Source organism: Bos mutus, chromosome 22, assembly GCF_027580195.1.
Source record: "Bos mutus isolate GX-2022 chromosome 22, NWIPB_WYAK_1.1, whole genome shotgun sequence".
Taxonomy (NCBI): domain Eukaryota; kingdom Metazoa; phylum Chordata; class Mammalia; order Artiodactyla; family Bovidae; genus Bos; species Bos mutus.
Window position 1 is genome coordinate 61554454 of NC_091638.1, and position 17392 is coordinate 61571845.

The window sequence follows — 17392 nt, forward strand, 5'->3', positions numbered from 1 at the left end:
GGCGGGAGGGCAGCCTGAGCTCCTGCTGAGACCCAGGACCCAGGTCAGCAGGAGGGCCGCTCCACCCAACTCTTGCTGGTGCCGGAGGTGCTCCGGAAACACCAGGAGCCAGGAGGAGAAACAGGGCCTGCAGGGCCCTCGGCCAAGCTGAGGGCGGCGGGGTGATGGCGGTCAAAGACGCCCACAGCTTTAAGGTGCGTTTTCCCTTTGCCCCAGAAATTCCACGTCTATGGACTCATCAGGGAGATGAAGGCGGGGTGGCTGAGGGGAGTGGGTCCAGGTGCTGAGTGTTCACCACGCAAGCCTGGAAACCGCCCCCCACCGGGGGGCAGGTCAGGCACCCCAGGGCCTTCTGTGCTCAGACACGTCAGGTTTGGGGTCAGGAGCCCAGTGGCGGGAAGAGCCAGAGGAGGAGTTCCGGGGAGAACTGTGGGCTGGAAGAAGGGCACTGTGGGGCGAGGGTCACCATCGAACTTCCACCACCAGCCACGCCGGCCCGGGGAGCTGAGCCTTCAGGGTTCTCATTTGGGCCGGGCGCTGGGGTCTGGAGAGCCCCAGCCCCAGCGTGCCCCGTCAGCCCTGCTGGGGGCCATGAGTACATCCCTTTGTACGTGGGTCCCTGCTCAGCCTGTTGTTGGTGGGGGACCCCGAGTGGGGAGGGGGTGGCAAGGCCTTGAGGATGGACGCCCCGGCCCGCACGTGGGGATTGGCTCCTGGCCTGCGTTCTGTTTGACCCTCACCTCACTCCCAAGGCCAGTTTCCCCTTGAATTTGAACTTAGTGACGGAGAGGAGCCCAGAGACCTGGTTGGGTCCTGCTGGCACGGCTGGGGTCTCTGGGACCCCTGTGAGCCTGGGGGCAGGCTCTCCCCCGCCCACAGCCTCCACACTCCTGCGGGGAGCAGATGTCCGGCCCTCCTCACTCCTCGGGAACAGCACCCCCACAGCCTCCTCCTCTGCACGGGGGCGCTGCCCGGGCCCAGGGTCTGCCCTCACCTGGCCCACCGCTACCCTATTGGGAGCGGGCATGGCAGCAGCGGGCCTGGGTGGTCACAGCGACCCTGTTCCAGGGGGGCTCTGCCAGCCCTGCCACCCGCCTCCTCCCTTCTGACTCTCAGACGCTGCTGGGAGGTGGGGCGGGGAAAAGTGGGGGGGGGGTCCCACGTCTCTGGGGCCCAGAACCACAAATCCCTCCTCCTCCGGGTTCCTGCGTGCCTCGGCCCTCCCCAAGAGCAAACACACGCGGCTGTCGTGGGGGAGGATCGTGCCCTGCGTGGCCCGGGAGCTGGGCTCAGGGCCAAGGCCTCCTGCTACATAAGCCCCAGGGCCCCCAGGGGAGTGAGCATCGCGCCCCACTCCCTCTGGCCGCCCGCCCACCGCTGCGCCAGCCCCAGGATGGGTGCCCTGAGCAGGTGCCCGGCGCTGCTGTGGGCCCTCGTGGCCCTACTCTCAGTGGGCACGGCAGGTAAGGATGCAGCCCCTCACTCTCCCCGCACAGCAGGGGCGGCCCCCGCAGGCCCATAGTGGACAGCGTGTCTTCCACAGGGCTCTGCGTGTCCTGGACTCCTGGGCAGCCTGAGCTGGGAGAAGTTAGAACCTCAGGGGAAACTGAGGATCTTGGCTTCGGGGATGGGAGGAACTGGCGCTGGGTGAGGGGCCTGGGCTGGGGGGTCTCTCTGGTCTCTGTGAGGCCACCCCCCACTGCCGCGGAGCCAAGCGGGCAGAGTCAGCACAAAAGGTGCCCACGGGGAGCTGCATTTCCCACTCTGCCCTCAGGGCTGGCCCAGGCAGTAGCCTCCAGGCAGCCCCATCGGACTCCTGGCTGTTCCCGGAGCCACACCCGCCCTGCGGCCTTTCTCGCTCTCCTCGCCTGCAGCCGCCCGTCTGGCCCCGCAGCCGGGGAAGCACCAAGAGCCCTAACACTCACTGGGCACGAGCGGGCAGCGGCGCCCAGCGGGGCTGGCCTGGGCCCGGGCCCCACAGTCAGTCCTTCAGGCCCCCATGCTCAGGAGTCTTGGCAGCCGGGCACCGCCTGAGGCCCTCTGCACCAATGGAAAGGAGGAGGTGAAGGGGTGGGCAGACAGTCTGCAGAGCCTCCGCCCCGTGGTGAAGGGGTGGGCAGACAGTCTGTAGAGCCTCCGCCCCGTGGTGAAGGGGTGGGCAGACAGTCTGCAGAGCCTCCGCCCCGTGGTGAAGGGGTGGGCAGACAGTCTGCAGAGCCTCCGCCCCAGGCCGCCTTTCTTGGAGGGCAGGCAGGCTTGGGGTGGGGGCTGAACCGTGGCAACTCCTGGTGAGGGTACCAGATGCCGCCTGGCATCTGCTGTGCAGTTCAGGTGCCCGGCCAGCCTGTCTGGCCAGCCGTGGCCCTACTCAGCCCTGGGGCAGCGGGCCTGCAGTGAGCCCACTCCCCTTCTCTTGTTGAGGGCAAGTCCCTCGAATGGGGCTCCTTCCTGCCAGAAGGAGACGCTCACCGTGGCGACCGTGATGTGGGAGAGGCCGCAGGAAGACCTCGGTTCCCTGAGGACCTGGATCCGGGCGGCCTGGATGAGGAGTAGGAATCCTGGCCACGCGCCCACCGGGGCCTCGAGGCAGGACGCAAACTCCCCTCAGCCTCCAGTGAAAAGTGCATCTCTCAAGGGGGCAAAAGCTGTAGATGAAGGTGCAGAGCCTGTTCTTAGAGCCACAGCACACGTGGGAACGGCACAGAGAAGTGCTTTGTTCAGTCCCGAGAGACCATGCAGCAGTTCCACACAACCCACCCCCTCCCCAGAAAGGGTGCGGGCATCCCCACAGTGGGGCGTGCCGGTCACACGTCCGACTCTGCGGCCCCGTGGACTGGAGCCTGCCAGGCTCCCCTCTGTCCCATGGGGTTCTCCAGGCAAGAAGGCTAGAGTGGGTTGCCACTCCCTTCTCCAGGGCATCTTCCTGACCCAGGGATCAAACCCGGGTCTCCTGCACTGCAGGCAGGTTCTTTACCGTCTGAGCCACCAGGAAAGAGGCAGCTAAGTCATTTACGGGGGTCAGTTCTTCCAGGCCTTTGCTCACCTTTGGCCAATCATCTGGCTTCTTTCTCCACACGCTTAACTGCCCCAGGACCCTCCCTGACATGCGTGCACAACTTTCCTCCAAGACAGATTTGAGTCGAGGCCTACGGAGAGCGTGGCATCACCCATGGTGGGGGGCCCTCTGACGGGGCGTGCTCCTCTGACAAGGGTGCCCCTCTGGCGCGGGTGCCCCTCTGGTGGGGGTGCCCCTCTGGTGGGGGTGCCCTTCCGACACGGGTGCCCCTCTGGTGGGGGCACCCCTCCTCTTTCACCCTCAAGGAGCCTTTCTGCACATGTGCAAGTGTCTCCCTTGCCCCAAGGGTAGGAAATACGTGGCCCTAATCTCGCTCAGACAGGGCTTGGCCCCTCCGTCCCTGCGATGACCGTTGCAGTGTTCTCAGGACACAAAGCTGCTCCTGTTGTTAATCCATCTCTGAGCACAGACAGGAGGCCGACAGAAAAATCAGCCTGGATCCCGTGTATCCACCGTCTCACACTGGTGTCCCCTGGGCTGAGCCCCCGTGGGGTGAGGGGGTGAGGCTGGCCCTGAGTGGAGGGGCTTCCCGTCGGGGGATGTGTGCCTGGACAGCAGTAGATGGGGTGGTTGGCGGTGGGCATCTCCCTGGCCGAGCTCTGGACCAGCCAGGTTCACAGGTGGTCACCTGGCCCCAGAAGGGGTGCCGTGTGAGCCTGTCCATGTGAAGCCCCTGGTTTCTCGGCCAGGGGTGGATAAAATGACCGGCACGTGCAGGAGAGGCTGCAGGCCTGGGGTCGGGGCCGGGGGTCAGGGTGGGCAGGGAGAAGCGTGGCCAACAGGGCCCTGACGAGGAGAAAGAAACGCCGGGCCAGTGCCCACGGCCTCCGGGCCAGCGTCCTGGCCGGAAGGTAGTGTAGGGAGCTGAGCCCGGTGCAGCGGCTGCAGAGCCAGCCCAGCGCCCCTTGCCGGGCAGCACCCCTCCAGGGACACAGGGACCTCCGGGCCTCACCTCCGTCTCCCCACATGGCACAGGCTGGGCGGAGCGGGGAGAGCCCTACCGACGTGAGGAAGGAATTCTGGGGCCATGTGTGCGGGGTGCCCCAGGCCAAGCCTCACAGAGAGGGGCCTGGAGGGGGCTCAGTCTTGCTCACCGAGGTGGCGGGGGCACCTAGAACCGGGAGGGGCGCCCCCAGTGGTGGGGGACACAAGGTGGCCTTGGGCCCCCAGGGCCTCCCGCCTGCCCAGGGCTGGGGCTCGAAGGCGGAGCTGGCTGCAGTCTTGGGTTTCTGCTAAGTCACGCCCGGGAGCCTCTCCAACCTGTGTGTCCTTCTCCCCACAAAGCCAAGCTTTGTCCTTCTCCGAGGGGTGTGTGGAGGGGGCCAGACGCTCTCCCTGGGGTGGCCTGGGGTCAGCGAGCCGACACCCTTTCCTGATTCCTTCTACCCCAGCCACAGTGAGGTGCACACCATGCAGATGGGGGGCGGTCAGCTCTGGGCACAGGGCGCGGTTCCCGGGGCCGCCAGCGTGCAGCCTCGGAGACCCTGCCGCCCCGGGGAGGGGTCCTGACGGCCAGCTTCTCATGGACTCCTGCTCCCCTTCCCTGCAGACACCCAGGATGGCGAGCAGCAGAGCTGGACGAGTCAGCAGCCTGAGATGACTGGTCAGAGGGTGGGCATGGCGGGGAGGGCCCGGCACGGAGCCGGCAGGGGTCCCCTTTCCACATCGGCTTCCTGCCACAGAGACGCCCCTGGACCCGTCTGCCCACAGGAGGGGGCAGCAGAGGGCCCTGAGGAAACAGACACTGAGGAGAGAGGCTCAGACACGCTCACACACATGTGGTGCATACGACTGCCCACCCGCACTCACATGCTCACACACACACACACACAAGCAGGGACACACTCAGACCTGGGCAGGAGCGTGTCGTGGGCGGACGGGGAGCGTCCTACAGGGACAGCATTTGTCCTGGGCTCCCTGGGCTGGGTCAGGCTGGCCTGCGGCCCCCTGCTGCCCCAGGGTGGCCAGTGAGGGGTCCTGGGGGTGGGGATGGCGGCCGGTCCCCGCCTGGCCATGTTCGGTGTGTGACCTGGCTCCCTTCACAGCCCGGCACCTGACCTTCATCCCGCCCATCACTGTCTTCCCCACCATGAGCCGTAAGTGGACGCCGCCCATGGCCCACAGGGTTGGGGGTGTTTGCCAGCCTCTGGGGTGGTCACAGACCTGGGGATAAAGCCGGGACCCTGTGTGCAGCTGAGCAGCTAGATGGCCTTGGGTGCCTGCCCTGTGGATGGTTCTCTTGGGGGCCGGCCCAGGTGCTGGGGTGAGGCCCTCAGGGTTGGGCAGGGGCGAGAATCTGGGGCAGAGGGGAGAGAGGAAGGGAGCAGCGGGTCCCCATCCCACACGGGGGCCTGGCCCCAGGGAAGGCCGCACCCCACCACCGCGCGCTCCCCACAGCCCTGAACGTGGCCCACGGCGGGCGGGTGTGCAGCACGTGGGGAGACTTCCACTACAAGACCTTCGACGGCGACGTCTTCCGCTTCCCCGGGCTGTGCAACTACATCTTCTCCGCGCACTGCGGCTCCGCCTACGAGGACTTCAACCTGCAGCTCCGCCGCGGCCTGCTGGGCTCCAGGCCTACCATCACCCACATCGTCCTCAGATCACAGGGGCTCGTGCTGGAGGTCTCCAACGGCTCGGTCCTCATCAACGGGTGGCGGTGAGCACAGCCGGGGCGTGGAGGGGCCCGGCTCCAAGGTGGGTGGGGGTTGGAGCAGGCGGGGAGGGGCTGGACGCGTGGGAGCACTGGACTCTTGTCCAGGGAGGAGCTGCCCTACAGCCGCGCGGGGCTCCTGGTGGAGCGGAGCAGCGCCTACGTCAAGATCAACATCCGGCTGATGCTGACCTTCATGTGGAACGGAGAAGACAGCGCCCTGGTGAGGGTGCCCCACGCCTCCCACCGGGGGGGCCCCAGGGGCTGGGGGGGGGCCGGCAGAGACTGAAGTTGCCTCTCCCCCGCCCCCAGCTGGAGCTGGACCCCAAGTACGCCAACCAGACCTGTGGCCTGTGTGGCGATTTCAACGGGCTCCGGGCCGTCAGCGAGTTCTACGCCCACAGTGAGTGCCCCGGGGCCAGGCGTGGCGGGTGGCCGACCCCAGCACAGTCCCTGGGAAGCTGGAGGTGCAGGGGTGGGTCTCACTGGGGCGCTGGGCAGGGGTCAAGTCAGGGGTGTCAACAGTTCCAGTGATGCCCCAGAGGGGGGTTTCGGAGGTCCTGAGCACAGGCGGGAGCTCTGCCCCCAGAGCCCCCCAGGGTCTGCAAGTAGGGCCTGCTTTTGCAGACGCCAGGCTGAGCCCACTACAGTTTGGGAACCTGCAGAAGCTGGACGGGCCCACGGAGCAGTGTCAGGACCCCCTGCCCTCTCCCGCTGCTGACAACTGCACAGACGAGGTAAGCGCCTGCCTGTGGCGGCCGCAGACATAGACCCACAAGAGGGGCACTTGGGGAGTCAGGGAAAAGCCCTTCCGATGAGCTGGGCAGATCCCACCTCCGGAAGTGGCCTAGAGGCTCCAGGATCCCCGAAATCAGTGGAACCCAGCAGCTGTAAATGAGGCCCTGGAACTGGTCAGGGGTGGGGGCTGAAGGAGGGCAGCCATCAGCAGATCGGCACTGACCCCGCTGGGGCTGCCGAGGGGGCCAGGGGGCAGGCCCTCCTGCCGCCCCTTCTCTGCAGGGTGGGGTCTGCGCCCCTCCCAGGCAGGTGTGTCCTGCAGCCCAGTGGGAGTGGGGGGTCCAGGGTCATAGGTCACCAAGCCGACTCCACACCGAGCATGGCAAGGTGTCAGGGGTTGAGAAGGATGTGGGGGTGGGGTAGGTGGACAGCTGGCCAACTGGGTGGAGGCCTGGATGGATAGACGGACAGAGCAGTGGAAGGAGAGGGGCGGAGGGACGGATGAGAGGACGGACAGTGAGGGATGAAGGGGCCACAGGGGAGGCGGCTCCCTGGCCTGGGAGAGGCTGCAGGGTGGGGTCCCCGCATGAGCCCCAGGGAGGACACAGCCTCCGTCCTGTCCCCCAGGAGGGCGTCTGCCGCCGCACCCTGCTGGGCCCCGCCTTCGCTCCGTGCCACGGGCTGGTGGATACCGAGGTGTACGTGGCCGCCTGCACCCAGGACCTGTGCCGCTGCCCCACCTGCCCCTGTGCCACCTTCGCCGAGTACTCCCGCCAGTGCGCCCACGCGGGGGGGCAGCCGCAGAACTGGAGGGGCCCTGACCTCTGCCGTGAGTGCTCCGGGGAGAGTGGGGGGAGGTGGCCCCAAGCATGACGCCTGGCCCCTGGCTGGGGACCCCCGGCAGGCAGAGCCCCTTGGGGGCCCACAGTGAGAGGATGGCAGGAGGGCATGGGGTGGTGCAAGGCCTGGGCATCTGGGGGCCCAGAGGGTGGTCCTGGCACATTGAGCAGGGTTCCCCCTGAACCCAGGTGGGGGCTGGAGGCTGTCCTCAGGGGCATGGGACCCATGGTCCCCTCTCCTCCTGCCTCACCCAGAAGACAGCTAGACAGGGCAAGAGGCCCTCATTTCCCGGACCCTTGGTGGCACATGGCAGGCGGGGGCAGGTGTGGCTTCCTGGGCCAAACGCTACCTCCCCCCCGCAGCCCAGACATGCCCCCTGAACACTCAGCACCAGGAGTGCGGCTCGCCCTGTGTGGACACCTGCTCCAACCCCGAGCGCTCCCAGCTGTGCGAGGACCACTGTGTGGACGGCTGCTTCTGCCCCCCAGGCAGGTGCTCCGGGCCCTCGGGGATGGCCCCCGACGGCCTCTGCCCCTCCTCGTGTCTGCCTCCCATCAGTGTCTCCCACACCTGCCCCCAGCCCCCGCTGAGAGCTCGTGCCCCACCCCTGCTGCCCCGCAGACACGGTGCTGGACGACGTCACCCACACGGGCTGCCTGCCCCTGCGGCAGTGCCCCTGCACCCACGGCGGCCGCACCTACGCCCCCGGGGCCTCCTTCAACACCAGCTGCACCTCCTGGTAGGTCCTGGCCCGGCCCGGCCCGGCCCCGCCCCGCCCCACCCCGCCCCACCCCGCCCCACCCCGCCCCACCCCGCCCCACCCCGCCCCACCCCGCCCCATCCTTCGCCTCGCCCTGGTCCCGCCCCTGCTCCGCCCCATGCCCCGCCCCGCCCCGGCCCCGGTCCCGCCCTGGCCCCGACCCCCGCCCGGCCCCGGCCCCGCCCCGGCCCCGCCCCCCGTCCCGGCCCCGCCCCCCCGTCCCGCCTCACCCCAGGCCCCACCCCAGCCCCGCCCCATGCCCCGCCCTCGCCTCGCCCTGATCCCGCCCAGTCCCGCCTCACCTCAGGCCCCGCCCCAGGCCCCGCCCCAGGCCCCGCCCTGCCGGGATGGGGCTCACCACCCCTCCCCACATCCCCTCTGCTCCCCCTCCCCCCAGCACCTGCTCCGGGGGACTTTGGCAGTGCCAGGACCTCCCGTGCCCAGGCACCTGCTCCGTCCAGGGCGGGTCCCACATCTCCACCTACGACGAGAAACTCTACGACGTACACGGGGACTGCAGTTACGTCCTCACCAAGGTGAGCCCCTTGCCTCTGCCCCAGGGAGGGTACCCCGATGGCCATCAGAGCGGTGAAGCCCCCGGGGTTCCATTCCCAGAAGAAGCTCACACTCGTGGGGCCCGGCGGTCCCGAGGTGACTGCGTGCGAGTTCCCCACCCCCGCAGGGACCTCCAGGGCATGGGGCTCCCTGCCCAGTGGGGGGCTGACCACCCAGCACGTGGGGTGTCCTGCCCCATCAGGTATGTGCAGACAGCGCGCTCACTGTGCTGGCCGAGCTGCGGAAGTGCGGCCTGACCGACAACGAGAACTGCCTCAAAACAGTGACACTGAGCTTGAATGGAGGGGACATGGTGAGTGAGGCCCCGGCCGGGGGCTGGGAGGGGTTGGGGCAGGCGGTCCCCCGCTGGGGCGTCAGGCTGGCCCCTCCCCTCGCTGACCGCAGCCCCGCCTCCTCTCGCCAGACCGTCCAGATCCAGGCCAACGGCGGGGTGTTCGTGAACTCCATCTACTCCCAGCTGCCCGTGTCTGTAGGTACGTGGCCCTGGGGAGCCCTGTGAGGCCAGGCGGGGCCTCCAGGTGGCGGCGCAGAGCCAGCCCGGCCTCTCCCAGGTCTATGCGGTTCTCGCCTGCATGGGGGGGCGGGGCTCACGGCGGCTCTGTGAGGACCGGCCTCGCGGGGCGGGGGGGTCGGCGGTCGCAGGCACATGCACTTGCGGCTCCTGCCCGGCTCCTGGGCCCTTGAGGGGCGGCTGGGGCTCCTGCCAGGCGGAAATGAGACCCAAGACTCAGGCTGGTCAGCACCGCAGGCCTCTGACCGCCCCCCACCCCCTGCAGCGGACGTCACGGTCTTCAGGCCGTCCTCCTTCTTCATCCTGGTGCAGACGGGCCCCTGGCTGCAGCTGCAAGTGCAGCTGGTGCCCCTCATGCAGGTGTTCCTCCGGCTGGACCCCGCCTACCGCGGCCAGATGTGCGGTGAGGCTGGGGGGGTGCTGGAAGCAGATGGGCAGCCAGGGTGGGGACGCAGCCTGGGAGGCGGGGACCCTGGCCTGGGACAGTGGCTGGGAGGGTGAAGCACAGGGCACGCTGCCCTCATGGCAGGCTTCACGTTGGGGCTGACCTCCCCCTCCCACCAGAGGTCATCTGCAGATAGTTCTGGAGCCTATCTCCCAGGACTCTGGTTGGGTGGAGTCACCTTGTGGTGGGCCCTGCAGGTGTGGGGAGCCTGGGCCGGACTGGGCAGCCCCCTGATGCTCACACCCCCCCACCCCTGCCCCCAGGCCTGTGTGGGAACTTCAACCAGAACCAAGCCGACGACTTCCGGACCGTCAGTGGCGTGGTGGAGGCCACGGCTGCGGCCTTCGCCAACACCTGGAAGACCCAGGCCGCCTGCCCCAACGTCAAGAACAGCTTCGAGGACCCGTGCTCACTCAGCGTGGAGAACGGTGTGTGTCCAGCAGCCCCGGGGCCCTTGGATTACCCCGGGTCTGGGCCTGGGAGCTGTGAGGCTGGGGCTGGGGGTGACCAGGTAGGGGGATGCAGGGTCCTTGGCAGGCTGGGGGCTCATCCCCGGGAAGGCGCCTGCTGCCCTGTAAGCAGTGCCCACTTAGCATAGCCAGTGAGCCTGTAATCAGTGTCCCTGGGGGAGTCACTGGCCACAGAGCCTGGGGGCGCCAAGCGGGGCTGGGCGGGTGGACAGGTGCAGGGGAGGCAGTGTGGGAGGAAGGCTGGTGAGCGCTGAGCCGTGCCCATGACCGTCCGCCATGCGCCCCCCCGCCCGCCCAGAGAACTACGCCCAACACTGGTGTTCCCTGCTGACCCGCCCTGCCGGGCCCTTCTCGCCCTGCCACTCCGTCATCAGCCCTGGGCCCTTCCACTCGGTGAGACCCCCGGCCAGCACCCAGGGTGGGGCGGGGTGTCGGGAGCAGGACGGTCCACACCTCCATGGCCATGGGTCAGGCCCGCTCGAGGGACACGGCCACGGCTGGTGTGTTTGTTGCCTGGGGTGGCCGTGACAAAGGACCACAGACTGGGTGCGGGGTGGGGGGGTGACAGCACCCCAGTCCTGGATCACAAAGCTGGCCGGACCCCAGGGCCTTCCTGCCTCTCTAACCTCTGGGGGCCGTGAGGTGGCACCACCCTCTGCTCGTCTCCACGAGGACCCAGACCTGTGTGTCTGTGCCCAAAGCTCTCCTCGTGGGGACACCAGGCGTGTTGGTTCAGACCCACCCTAATGACCTCATCTGAGCTTCCACACACCTGCAAGGAGCCCATTTCCAACAGGGCCGTTCACAGGTCCAGGGGCCTGACGGGGACACAGTCTTCTTGGGGACACAACTCCACCCATGACAGTTGGCTCACAGGCCACCGTTTTGGAAGCCAAAACCCTTACGTGCACGTGGCTCTGGCCCCCAGACGTGCGTGTCCACAGTTGGAAGACCCAGGCCCACTTTGGGGGTGCTTTGGGCCTGCCAGCACCCTCCCCCCCACAACCTCCAGCTTCTGCCTTTAGTCTCCCCTCCGCAACCCACGCCCCTCATAGGCAACCCAACCTGTGATGGATCCAGAATCCCAGCTGGACGCTGTCCTGGCCCCATGCAGAGCCATCCATCAACCCTGTCCCTGTGCAGCCCGGCCTCTCCCGTCCCTCAGGGCAGCGCATCCACTCCCCCCGAACCCCGTGGCCTTACGCCTAGCTCGGGGCTGCCCCGTGTCTCTGGCCCAGATGGGGGTCCCAGGAAGGATGGACAGGGAGAGAAGGCTCTCTGGTGGGCTGGGGTCCCTGACGTCCCGGTACGCCCCCCAGAACTGCCTGTTCGACACCTGCAACTGTGAGAAGAGTGAGGACTGCATGTGTGCGGCCCTGTCCTCTTACGTCCGGGCCTGCGCTGCCCGGGGCGTGCTGCTCAGCGGTTGGCGGGACGGCGTGTGCAGTGAGTGTCTGCCAGCTGGCTGGACGGGCATTGGGGGGACTGGGCACCCCAGGACACCCCCTGCCACGTGTCCTCAGCGAGAGCTCAGGGCTCCTCCCTACCCCCAGAGGGGAAGCCGAGCCTTGGGCCACTCCAGTCCCAGTTTGCACGTGCCCAAGGTGAGCGGGGACAGGCCACCCGGCCGCTGACCTGCGTGTTGCTCACCCACCCCCCAGCCAAGTATGCGAGCAGCTGCCCGAAGACCCAGAGCTACGCCCACGTGGTGGACAGCTGCCAGCCCACCTGCCGCTCCCTGAGCCAGCCTGACGTCTCCTGCGACGTGGCCTTCGTGCCCGTGGACGGCTGCGTCTGCCCCCGGGGCACCTTCCTGGACGACGCGGGTGACTGCGTCCCTGCCGAGGCCTGTCCCTGCTACTTGCGTGGCACGGTGCTGGCTCCAGGGGAGGTCGTTCACGACAACGGCGTGGTGTGGTGAGGGGCCTCTCCCCACTGCCACTCTATCCCACCTGCTTCACACGGAAACACAGGGGCTCCCCGCGGAGGGGCCTTCACCCTGCCCGCCCCTCAGCCCTTCTGATAAGGACCGCTCCTCTGGCCCGGGGACGTGTTCTGCGGGTCTGGAGCCCGCGGAGGGCCGGCCTGGGTGCAGCCCTGCCCCGGCCTACCCGCTTCCCTGCCGCACCCCACCCCTACCCTCGCCCGCGTCCAGGGCCCTTCCTGGAGCCTCCACTCACTCACCCAGTGCCTTCGGGTGGGGGGGTGGGGTCCTCATCACAGCCCCGTAGAAGGTGCCCGCCCCCCCTCATGACAAGGCCTGGGGCCCGGCCGGGGTCTGGGTAGGGGCAGTGGGGCAGCAGCCCAGACTGCCCCCACCCCCGTCTCTCGTAGCTCGTGTGTGAGTGGGAGGCTGAGCTGTCTGGGGGCCACGGAGCAGAGCACAGGTGCGGCCTCCCCTGGACCTCTGCCCCTGGGGCCCCGTGCTCCCCCCATGACCGAGGGGAGGGCTGCGGCTGGCCGGGAGGCCCTCCCAGCGTGGCTGTCTCCACAGGGTGCGTGGCCCCTATGGTGTTCCTCGACTGCAGCAACGCCTCTGCGGACGCGCCGGGGGCCGAGTGCGTGCGAAGCTGCCACACCCTGGACGTGGACTGTGTGAGTCGGCTGGAAGGGCGTGGCTGTGCTGCCCGGGGGCCCGGGTGGGCGGCGTCCCTGAGCCGGGGGCAGAGGAACCACTGACGGACACCCGCCTGTCTGCAGTTCAGCACTCACTGTGTATCGGGCTGTGTCTGCCCCGTGGGGCTGCTGTCCGACGGGAGCGGAGGCTGCGTGGCCGAGGAGGACTGCCCTTGTATGCACAACGAGGCCGCCTACAAGCCCGGGGAGGTCATCAAGGTCGACTGTAACACCTGGTGTGTGGAGGGGCCACGGAGGGCGGTGCGGGCCGACAGCACAGGGAGAGCTGGCCCCGGGCGGTCTGCTCTTCTCCTGGACCAAGCCCAGGGCCTGGCCTCCTCTGCCCAGCAGATGGCAGGGCCAGTTAAAGCCGCCCCCATGACTGCCTGCACCCCGGCACTGAGCCTTGAGGGTGGGCCGGGGTGTGGGGTGTGGGACTCCCTGCTTTGTGAACCCCTGGAGCCCTGGAGGGGCAGCACCGCCTCCTGCTTTATGGAAGAGGGGCTGGATCCACGTCCTTGTCACGGCACCGCCTCTCCTTGCCCGCAGCACCTGCAGGGGCCGCAGGTGGGAGTGCAGCGACCGGCCCTGCCTGGGCACCTGTGTGGCCTATGGGGACGGTCACTTCCTCACCTTCGACGGTGAGCGCTATGGCTTCGAGGGGAGCTGCGAGTACACGCTGGCCCAGGTACGCAGCCCCTCCCTGCCCAGGGCCGTGATGCCGGCGCTGGGGCCGTGACCACAACCCTCTTCTCCCCGCCCCAGGACTACTGTGTGGGCAGTGACACCGCCAACGGGACCTTCCGCATCGTCACCGAGAACGTGCCCTGCGGGACCACGGGCGTCACCTGCTCCAAGGCCATCAAGATCTTCCTGGGGGTGAGGGAGCCTGGGCGCCGCCCCCTCCCTCTGCAGTCCTGTCCGAGCCCCCGCAGGGGCCTCGGGCCTCCAGACAACAGCCCAGGGTCCTGACACCCAGGAGAGTCGCTCTCTCCTGGGTCTGGGCCTCCCTCCAGAGGCTCCAGGGGAGGGTCCTTCCTGCCTCGTCTAGCTTCTGGGGCTCCTAGCCTGTGGCTGCGTCCCCCCAGTCTCTGCCCTGAGCTCACGTGGCCTGTTCTCTGTGTCCTTCCCCCATCCTGTTCCTGGGTCTGGGCCCTCCCTAAATCCAGGATGGTCTCATCTGCAGACCCTTCACTTCATCCCATCTAAGACCCTTTGCCCAAATCAGGGCACACTTGTGGATTCTGGGGCTTAGAACTCGACGCGTCTTTTGGGGGGCCTCCATTCAGCCCACCACACCTGGGGATGACCCCTTCTAGCAGAGGGAGGTCGGTGTTCACAGCACAGAGTGCAGCTGCTGGCTGGGGGCAGTTCCCACCTGCTCCGAGGTGGGAAGGGGTGTGAGGAAGCAGGGGTCCGAGGGGGCTGAGAGGGGGCCACATGCTCTCCTGCTGCCCCCTGTGCTCTGCGCTCCCCCCACCACTGACGGCCCCCAAGCTCCCCCTCGGCCTCTGCTGCCCCTCAGCCTCTCACCTCAAGCTTGAGGATAATGCCGGGAGGCTGGCTCACTCCAAATGCGAGCCCCATGCCTCATGACCCCAAGCACCCTGGTGCCCGCCTGGGCCACGTTGGGGAGGGGGCTCTGGCCCAGAGCCAGGCCCTCAGCTCCCTGCAGGCAGCGCCTCCCCGTGCCTCTCTGCAGAGCTACGAGCTGATCCTGCACGAGGGCACCCACAGGGTGCTGCAGAGGGGGCCGGGCGGAGACCTGCCCTACAGGGTCCGGTACATGGGCGTCTACCTGACCGTGGAGACCCATGGCGGCGTGGTCGTGTCCTGGGACCGGAAGACTAGCGTGATCATCCGGCTGCGCCATGAATACAAGGTGGGGGCTGCAGTCTGCAGGACCCCCGGGCGGGCGCAGAGCTCTCCCTCCTAGAGCAGGCCCAGCAGTGTGGTCTGGCAGCTGACGGACTGCTGGGGGCTGGGGGCGGGGGCCAGGCACACTCCCAGTTCCCAAGGGGCTGTGTCAGTCCTGGGGGGATGGTGCTCTTGGCTCCCTGGTCCCTGCACGCAGTGGCTCCATGCCCACTGGGCTAAGGCTCTGTGGGCGAGGCAGGCACCTGCCCACTGCAGGACCCCGAGTGCCCCCGCCTTCCCGAAAGCTTGCTGAGTGCTGCCTGAGGAGCGGGTGCCCTGCAGCCGTACTGCCGGGCCAGGCTCTGTGTCTCCCCCGGCGCTGCCCCACATGCCCTGTGCTGTCCCTGCAGGGGAGGGTCTGCGGGCTGTGTGGGAACTTTGACGACAACGCCCTCAACGACTTCACCACGCGGAGCCAGTCTGTGGCGAGCGACGTGCTGGAGTTTGGCAACAGCTGGAAATTCTCCCCGTCGTGCCCGGACGCTCTGGCCCCCAGGGACCCCTGCACCGCCAACCCGTACCGCAGGTCATGGGCCCAGAAGCAGTGCAGCATCATCAACAGCGCCACCTTCAGCGCCTGCCGTTCTCAGGTGAGCAGGGTCGGGGTGGGACCTGTGTCTGGCCCGAGCTGGCCCTCTGAGGACGGCCTTGACCCCGACCGTTGTGCAGGGCACACTGTGTGGCCCTCCCCCGGGGCACTGCCGGCATCCCCAGCCCTGCCCCACGTTCCCTGACCACACTCAGCCTCACCCCCTGGAAGCGGGGCTGCAGGCTTCCCGGGCCCCAAGGGTCATCTCCTGTCCTCCTGCACATTCCCCGAGCTGACAAACCTCAGGGCGCCTCCAGTCCAGCCAGGTCCCCTGAGAGCAGAGAATCGTGATGGCCTCAGGCCCTTCCCCACAGCCCTTCCTGCCACTTAGGGATCGCAGGGCACAGTCGCTGACGTGGATCTCGGGACCCGGACTGTGCACGGTGATGAGCAGGCAGCCGGTGGGACTGGTCTGCCCTGAGGCTAGCTGGCCTGTGTGAGGCCCTGAGGTCCTCCTGGATCACAGCCACCCCGCACCCCCCCACCCCCGCCAGTGCCCTGCCCATTCGATCAGAAAATCCTTTGTGAAGTGACACAGCGGGCTCTGACTCAGATGGCACTGTCCATGGTGGCAAATGCAAGACTCCGGCTCCCTGGGTTCTGCTGCCTGGGAGGGAAGACCGGGGCAGGGCACCCCCTGGCCCTGCGGAGACAGGACAGGTCACAGCAGGGTCACGGGGGGGCTGGCCTGCAGCTAAGTGAGGCACCGAGCAGAGGCAAGGGAAGGGTGGCGGGGTGAGGCCAGAGAGGCAACAGGAGGCCCGAGGCGGCTGCTCAGACGGCAGTGGGGCTTGCTCGTGGGCAGCCGGCCGTCCAGGGGCTGCGGTTGGCGCCTCTCGCTGAGCAGCCCCCGCCCCGCCCCAGGTCGACCCCACCAGGTACTACGAGGCCTGCGTGAGCGACGCCTGCGCCTGCGACTCGGGGGGCGACTGCGAGTGTTTCTGCACGGCCGTGGCCGCCTATGCCCAGGCCTGCCACGAAGCGGGCGTGTGCGTGTCCTGGCGGACCCCGGACGTCTGCCGTGAGTTGGGCTGTCCCTGGGGGTGAGAGAAGGTGCAGCTGCAGCCGCTCGGGGGCCTGGCGGGCATGTGTGCACACACAAGGACATGCGTGTACTACATGTGTGTGTGCGTGCTCTTGTGTGTAAAAACCAGACAGACACATTGCCCCCAAAGGGGAAGGCTCCCTGGGGGCCAGTTTTGAGGGCAGGGATGAGAAGGAAGCCTGGAACCCAGTGGGTGCAGCCTGAGGTGCCTCCTTTGTGGGAGGGTGAGCTGGCAGGCACCTGCAGCCTCTCTCCCCCTCGCTCAGCTCTGTTCTGCGACTACTACAACCCACACGGGGAGTGTGAGTGGCACTACCAGCCCTGCGGCGCGCCCTGTCTGAAGACCTGCCGGAACCCCAGTGGGCTTTGCCTGATGGACCTGCCAGGCCTGGAAGGTGAGGACAGGCTTCTATGGGGAGGCCACACCTCGTCACCCCAGGACAGCACACAGGCGAGGGGGCCAGGGGCTCCTGCCGCCCCATGTCCGCCCCTGGGACAGGGAGGCAGAGACGGCGGTGCAGCAACCGCACACGACGCCTGGCTCGAGACGTGAGTCTTCTCCCCGCCCTGCGTCCACCCCAGGCTGCTACCCGAAGTGCCCGTCCAGCAAGCCATTCTTCAACGAGGACCAGATGGAGTGTGTGGCCCAGTGCAGTGGCTGCTACGACAGAGATGGGAACTACTACGATGCTGGCACGAGGGTTCCCAGCACGGAGAACTGTCAGAGCTGGTGAGCCAGTGCGGGTGCTGGGCGGGGCCAGGTGGGCACACTGAGGCCTGTGCCCTGCTGGCTTAGCTCTTCTCTCTCCCTCCCCCAGTGACTGCACCTCCAGCGGCCTCCAGTGCACTCACAGCCCCGAGGGTAAGGGGGACCCAGTTGGTTTGGGGGCCTAGGAGCTGGGGGCTCAGACTGAGCCCTGTACTTGTCCGTCTTTAGCCTGTACGTGCACCTACGAGGGCAGGACCTATGCCTATGGGGATGTCATCTACAACACGACCGATGGGCTGGGCGCCTGCCTGATCGCCATCTGCAGAGACAATGGGACCATCGTCCGGAGGGCCGTGGAGTGCCCCGGAACCCTGTTTAAAACGCCCTTCACCTTCACCAGCACCGCAGCTCCGCCCTCCACCACGGGTGAGCCTGGCGGGCACACCA

At 67.9% G+C, this 17392-nt stretch overlaps 1 protein-coding gene across 1 annotated transcript in view; it reads left to right on the top strand.

Moving 5' to 3' along the window:
• Positions 1-1393: 1393 nt before the first annotated feature.
• Positions 1394-17392, top strand: part of LOC102272371 (mucin-5B) — a 40958-nt gene continuing 24959 nt past the window's right edge. Inside the window, 34 exon segments of the mRNA XM_070358975.1 lie at positions 1394-1463; positions 1544-1647; positions 1875-1980; positions 3322-3363; positions 4052-4081; positions 4626-4679; positions 5122-5172; positions 5474-5735; positions 5838-5952; positions 6042-6132; positions 6357-6466; positions 7095-7296; positions 7670-7795; positions 7929-8046; positions 8465-8603; positions 8825-8935; positions 9047-9116; positions 9420-9557; positions 9863-10027; positions 10368-10462; positions 11389-11515; positions 11731-11986; positions 12404-12456; positions 12564-12664; positions 12770-12921; positions 13235-13373; positions 13451-13564; positions 14388-14567; positions 14953-15192; positions 16056-16212; positions 16503-16631; positions 16819-16966; positions 17055-17098; positions 17174-17371. Of these exon segments, the coding sequence (XP_070215076.1) occupies positions 1394-1463; positions 1544-1647; positions 1875-1980; positions 3322-3363; positions 4052-4081; positions 4626-4679; positions 5122-5172; positions 5474-5735; positions 5838-5952; positions 6042-6132; positions 6357-6466; positions 7095-7296; positions 7670-7795; positions 7929-8046; positions 8465-8603; positions 8825-8935; positions 9047-9116; positions 9420-9557; positions 9863-10027; positions 10368-10462; positions 11389-11515; positions 11731-11986; positions 12404-12456; positions 12564-12664; positions 12770-12921; positions 13235-13373; positions 13451-13564; positions 14388-14567; positions 14953-15192; positions 16056-16212; positions 16503-16631; positions 16819-16966; positions 17055-17098; positions 17174-17371 (4237 nt within the window).